The following is a 6,849-nucleotide window of genomic DNA, read 5'->3' as shown; positions in this document are numbered from 1 at the left end:
TGAAGTCTGAAGCCATCTGCATCAGAAATGCGTCAGGGAAATGCCCGAGGTATGTTGTGCCACAAAGTAAACAACTCAGATGTATTCTTGATGGAATAGAAATTCCCTTCAAAACAAACATCAAATATTTGGGAATCACATTTGACAAACTCAACAAGTTCAACTTGCATGCCAGAAATGTACTACAAAAAGCAAAACAATTGGTTGGTGGGTTTACATATCTATTTAACAGCAAATACCACAAAAGACAAAACTTCTCCTCTACAAAGTCGCCATAATAGGGCGTTTATACTATTGAAGATTAACCCAGTGGGATTAAAAGATCCAGTGGGTTAATCTATACCGTTTATATATACCTTTTGTGAGGATACAAATGACAGCAGACAGCTGATTTTGTGTATACATACACACAGCAAAACATAAAGAAATCAACGTAAATTTCATAAATTTAATGATATAAATTAAAAATTAGAAAATAAATATAGGACGGGAATCCCATCTAAAAGAACGCGTAAATGTGATTCATACCTACCATGAATTCGTCTCCAAATAGAAGATGTTGGATAAAAGACTATCGTCCAAACCATAGCCAAATAAAAAGGCGAACATACCAAAGAAGCATTTTGTGAGTTTCCTGAAAGAGGATATAACCCTAGTTGTGACCAAGAAATTGAAACTGTTCAAGACTATACTAATGCCAATATTGAATGAATAGCTTTGGGTCAACTATTGGAAAATTCTCGGAAAACAAAGTTTTTGTCAGCACCAGAATGTAGTACCATATGGCCGCAGTTATCAGCTATTCACAAGAAATGAAATATAATATGATAAATGGAGGTGTATTGGAAGTACGACAGAGATTACTACCATCTTGCAGCAAAGCTTCGCACAAAAGAGCTGCAGCATATTCTATTGCCCATGCATGCAAAATACGCAAGGAACCGATGACCAGACCGAAAAAAGAGTGCGGCATATGGAGCTACTATTCATTCAGTTTTGAGTTTTTCCATAAACTTGGTATTTTCCGTTCGTTGCAGACCCACTTTAACATACCATTTTGGTTTACATTTACCTACAACAGCTAAACGGTGTATATTCAATGCAACCATCTGGGGTTGATCTAGTGCATCTTCAATTTTAATCACCATCAACATCAGTTTTGATATAAAATGGTGTCATACTGATCTAAGTCTCATATTTTTACATTTATCTCTTTTGCTATAAATAATAAAAAACGCAAAAATATATTCTCATTGAAAAAATATTTGTTTATTTCAAATGTTAGTTGTATCTACAGATAGGTATGTAACAGATTCCGATCGGAAAGGTTTCAATTCCGTAATTTCATTTCGATCGTTTTTGTTTTAGCTTCTTCAGATTCAGATCGATTTGGTGAAATCGGGAAACATCATTATTTAGTTTTAATATGAAAATAAATGTAAATTTATTAATAAAACAACATTTTTATTATTTATTTCTAAGTGTTTAAAAGTCACAAATTAAAAAAATAAAAATACAATTCCGCTTGAAAAATCTAAAGCATAAATAGAATACTCTACCAGCTGGCGGAAAAATCTGAAATGTTTACCACAGGTAGATCTTTACGGCCTGATTACAAAAATGTAAAGTTTGTTGGGGGAAGTCCATACTTCCCGAGATATGGGCCCCTGAAGTTCCGAAAATTCCCTTGTTAAAGTATTCAATGCGTTTTGACAGTAAAAGATGACATCAGCTGGGCTTACAGGGTCACCTTGTTATTGCATCATGATTGAAAGTGAGTAGTAGGTAGGTTGGTTTGTTAAATCTGGTTATATATAAACGTACTATAAAACTGTTTTAAAAATCAAATCTATTAAAATTTTAAAATTTCTGCTCAAAGCTCAATATAAAATTTAACGCTGTTAATTGCCCAGATCAGAACAGAATCTACCTACTATTGTTGAAATTTTGACTTTTTGTTCCTTTATAAATTAGCCAAAAAAGAGGAGATTTTTGCAGATTTTGGAGCAGTGCCATTATATGTATATTGCTTGTTTCCAAAGAATTCAGTTTGTTTCTTTTTAAGAATTCCTTTGCATATACACCCAAACATATGTACATATGTGATTATTGTTTTACAATTAAAATTAACTACGAATATTTGATCATATTTTACAAGTCATAAAAAATTACTGTATTATATTATGTTTATATTTACGAAATCCACTCGATTTCAACTGTCAATTCCTTTGCCTATACGTCAAATGAAAACTCATCTGAAATCGAGTGGATTTCATTTGACGTTTGAGCAATGGAATTGACAGTTGAAATCGAATGGATTTCGTAAATGTAAACATACGCTCTGTTCCAGAACTAAAAAGTTTTTACAATTTTTACCACTTTTACACATTTTGCGTTCCCGTACACAAAATTTATATGAAAATCGGTTACGACTTTTACAACTTTTACGACTTTTACCACTTTATAAAGTACGGGAACAGGACAATAGTGTTAGCAAAATATCCAAAATCGTAATTTTTTGGGTAAAAATCGTCAAATCGTCATTTATTAATTTTTGACCAAAAAATCGTCAAATCTGGCAGCCGTGATGTACATATGTATGTTTAAAACAGCTGTTAATGTTTTTATAACTGAAAGCCAAGTTGCAACTTGAAGTTGAATTGTGATACATCTCTTCGTAAAAATTATCAATTAGATTAATATTAATATGAATATATTTTTACGGCCACGCATTTTTCACCATATCACAAATGTCTACAGAAGAAGATGGTTGACACAGGCGTGCACGGAATCCAAGGTAGGTAAACAGAATTCAATGATGCAATCAGTAGTCATTTCGTTGCTTTCCACATTTAGAAGAATTCGGAACTTACCACCGATGTCAAGCATCGCATAGAAAAACATTGGCGCAGTTGCCTTAATCAGGGAAATTTCGATTTGAAATCATTAGACAACAAATTCTATGTTCTCTCAATGTTCCCTTACCCTTCGGGAAATTTACATATGGGTCATGTGCGAGTGTATACCATCAGTGATACTGTGGCACGTTTTCAGCGTATGTGTGGCCTCAATGTCTTTCAGCCAATAGGATGGGATGCCTTTGGTTTGCCGGCGGAAAATGCAGCAATACAACGTGGCGTCGAGCCCAAGGAATGGACGGAACAAAATATAGCACAAATGAAAAAACAATTGGAGGATTTAGGTTGTTCGTTCGACTGGAAACATGAAATGTCAACATGCAGTCCTGAGTATTATCAATGGACACAGAAATTGTTTCTTATGCTGCATAAAGAGGGATTGGCATATCAAAATGAAGCTTTGGTAAATTGGGATCCCGTTGACAAGACGGTATTAGCTGATGAACAAGTGGATGCTAATGGCTGTTCCTGGAGATCGGGTGCAAAGGTGGAGAAGAAACTTTTAAAACAGTGGTTTATAAAGACCACCGCATTTGCCGAACAATTGTTAGAAGGCTTAGATGACCCGACACTTATTGATTGGCGCGATATAATTAATCTTCAAAGGCATTGGATTGGAGAATGTGATGGCTATGGTTTTCAATTATTAACATCGGCGTCTGTCAAATTAAGAGTTTGGACAAAAAATCCAGAACATTTCAAAGACCCAAATGCTTTCGTTGTCCTTAAGACAAGCCATTATTTGGCCAAAGACAAGAATGATTCTTTTAGTATAACCATCGAGAATCCTTTTACCGGCACAATAATGCCGGTCATATTTAATGACACACCAGCATTTGCAGATAAATGTGACGTATACCTCGCTGCACCCAGTTTTCGGGATGAGGATAAAGAATTGCAAGAATCACTGAGTTTGTCATTTTTTGCAAACGAAGAATTGAAGGTGGCTAAAAAGGATCTAGAACACATACGCCACGAGATTTTGGAAACAGCCAAGAGATTAAAATTGGGTGGTTATAAATTATCATCAAAACTCCAGGATTGGCTAATTTCAAGACAACGGTACTGGGGAACGCCTATACCGATAGTGCACTGTGATAAATGCGGAGTAGTTCCAGTTCCCGATGAACAGCTACCAGTTATTTTGCCAGAGAAATCCAAGATAGATAAAAATCGTGAAGAGGCCCTCAAATGTACATGTCCCAAATGTCAAAACCCTAATGCTTTAAGGGAATCGGATACTATGGACACGTTTGTGGATTCTTCGTGGTATTACTTGCGTTTTTTGGATCCCGCCAATACCGATAAAATATTTGATGAAAATATCATTTCTAAAGCTATGCCAGTTGATTTATACATTGGTGGCAAGGAACATGCAGTGTTGCATTTGTATTACGCTCGGTTTATGAATCATTTCCTTCACTCTCAAGGAGTTGTCAATTGTTCGGAACCATTTTCACGCCTGCTTGTCCAAGGTATGGTAATGGGTCGTACATTCCGTGTTAAAGGTAGCGGACGTTACGTTCAGGAGCATGAAGTAGATATTGTTAATGCCAAAAAGAATCAAGCAGTGCTGAAGGAAACTAAAGAACCGGTTGTTATGCTATGGGAAAAAATGTCCAAGTCCAAAATGAATGGCGTTGATCCCACCGATATGTTCCGAGACTATGGAACTGATACTACAAGACTGATCATATTGGCAGACGTGGCACCAACGTCACATAGGAATTGGTCTAGTGCAAGTAGGTTTGGTGCTTATGTCCAACAAACGAATTCCTTTACGTTTACTTGTTTTTTTAGCTTTTCCTGGTATTTTGAATTGGCAAAAACGTCTATGGCTAACCGTAAATGAGTTTTGTGAAATGCGATCTTCACCGGACGATGCTAAGATTGATATAAATTCGAAAGAATTCCAAGATGAAGAAGAAAAAATGTTTGATGCCAGAAATTTCTACGTCAAAGGAGCCACATTCAATTACCGCCATACCCATCAACTAAGTGTGGCTATCTCAAAAATGCAAGGACTCACAAATTCATTGAGAGTAAGTTATTTTATTTCTTGTTTTAAATTGTGACGATTCTATCGCGTTTATTGTTTCAGCGGGCACCCAAACATGTTATGCGTTATAGCAAACAATTTGAACGAGCATTGGCCTCACAAATCATTATGTTGGCACCTATGGCTCCACATTTTGCTTCTGAGTTATGGTCCAAGTTTGCCTCAGCTAGCAATCGCATAAATTCTTCATCCAACGAATTGCAATGGGACAAAGATGTTCTCTCACAAAAATGGCCAGAAATCGATCAACACTATCAACTGGATTTAGCCGTTAAAGTTAACGGCTTCGAAAATTGTTGCATTAAGATTCCACGTAGTCATATCGATAAGGTTACACATAATGATGCTTTGGATTTGGCATTTAATACGGATTCGGTTACATCATATTTGATAGATAAGAAAATACGCACAACAAATTTCGTTTTGTATCCGGGCATCGAAGCAATTCTTAATATTTATGTGGATAAGGTAAAGGAGGAAACGAAAAAGTCTTCAGCAAATGCCACTGAAGATGTTGGGCATTAGAACAAGATTCCATGGCATTGTGTCGATCGTTCAACTTAATTAGTTAATTGTTAATGTATTTTATTTATGTATATGTTTAAGATTTTTTAAATAAGAAAATATCTTCTACAAAGACTTTGGGAAAAGTGGAAATACAAAAGAAATTGGAATAGAGGGTGTTTTTTAATATAAACAGTATGAAAAGGTAAATGTATAAAGAAATTCTGTTTATGGGAAATGCATATTGTCACCTGAAATGCCCAGAGATGTAACTCAGAAAACAACGAAAAAAAGGAGAAGCAAAAAACAATTTAAAACGATAACTGTTTTATAGAATATCAATCTTACGAGGGCAAGCCTTTTGATAAATATCAATAATGTACGAATGAGAGTACGTAATGACACTCAAAACAGCGGATACTCTTGGTTTTTTGCTCTTTTATTACAACAACATATGAAATGTTAAACCCTTTTCCGAACTGCAATTTCTTGAATAGGATCGTTCTTATTATTATTTAGCATTATATACATATGTATCAGATTCAATCGGAAAACGAATTTATATTTTTTAGTTACGTCTTTGATCGTGTCGGGCGATGATGATATTTAGTGGGGATTTTTTAAAACCACGAAGTTATGGAGGAGGCAGCTCTCAGGTTGACATTCTCACAGTCTTGAATTTTTTTCACATTGCGTTGCACTTTTATTTGCGGACCACATTGACGCCGCATAGTTGTTAAAGACTTACCCAAGTTTCAGTAAGGTTTTAAAATTCCTGTCGTTTCCTTCCAAAAATAAGGAAACGATAAATATTCTTGCCAAGTTCAAAATAAAGTTGTTCTACACATACATATGTATGTACAGTTTGCCAAGGAAATGTTTTCAATTTTAGAAAACGAACACTTTTCATGCATTAGTAAAAATGACAAATACTTGTGATAAAAATGTCGGGTTTTTTGCAAAAATTAATTGGTCGACTTATTTGAGAACAAATTGAATGGATAAATAAAAAATTACCCCACTTAGTTCAACAATAATAACCAAAAGAATAATAAACATGTAATGCAAGGTGCCAAGAAAATGTTTTCAAAATGTAATTCAGGTTCCAAAATACCCCATGTTTTCGGTAAATGTTAAAAAATCATGACATTTTATGAATTTTATTCTTAACAAGGATTAGTTGCTAACAAGTATCAACAATATTAGGCATGGAATATCCCCACTAAGAGGGTTACCATATGGACCAAGGGGGTACCGACATTTTTATCACAACTATATGTCTTTTTTACTAATTAATGCATGAAAAGTGTTCGTTTTCTCAGTTTGAAAACATTTCCTTGGCAAACTGTATGTATGTATATTCTTGAC

At 34.9% G+C, this 6,849-nt stretch overlaps 1 protein-coding gene across 2 annotated transcripts; it reads left to right on the top strand.

The window, feature by feature from the left end:
- The first annotated feature begins 2,350 nt into the window (after positions 1-2,350).
- On the top strand, positions 2,351-5,651 carry LeuRS-m (Leucyl-tRNA synthetase, mitochondrial). 2 transcript variants are annotated; one of them, XM_073983322.1, is made up of 4 exons: positions 2,351-2,797; positions 2,857-4,660; positions 4,719-4,960; positions 5,020-5,651. In XM_073983322.1, the coding sequence occupies exons 1-4, from the start codon at positions 2,708-2,710 to the stop codon at positions 5,500-5,502; spliced, it is 2,619 nt and encodes an 872-aa protein (XP_073839423.1). In that variant the 5' UTR covers positions 2,351-2,707; the 3' UTR covers positions 5,503-5,651. The 2 variants fall into 2 exon arrangements, with proteins under 2 accessions (XP_073839423.1, XP_073839424.1); XM_073983323.1 differs by having other exon boundaries at positions 2,485-2,797; positions 2,860-4,660.
- The last annotated feature ends 1,198 nt before the right edge of the window (positions 5,652-6,849 follow it).

Source organism: Musca autumnalis, unplaced genomic scaffold, assembly GCF_047663935.1.
Source record: "Musca autumnalis isolate F117 unplaced genomic scaffold, ASM4766393v1 scaffold_4, whole genome shotgun sequence".
In the NCBI taxonomy this organism is placed as follows: Eukaryota; Metazoa; Arthropoda; class Insecta; order Diptera; family Muscidae; genus Musca; species Musca autumnalis.
Note: the sequence above shows the minus strand (reverse complement) of the source record. Positions and strands in the feature narration are given on the sequence as shown.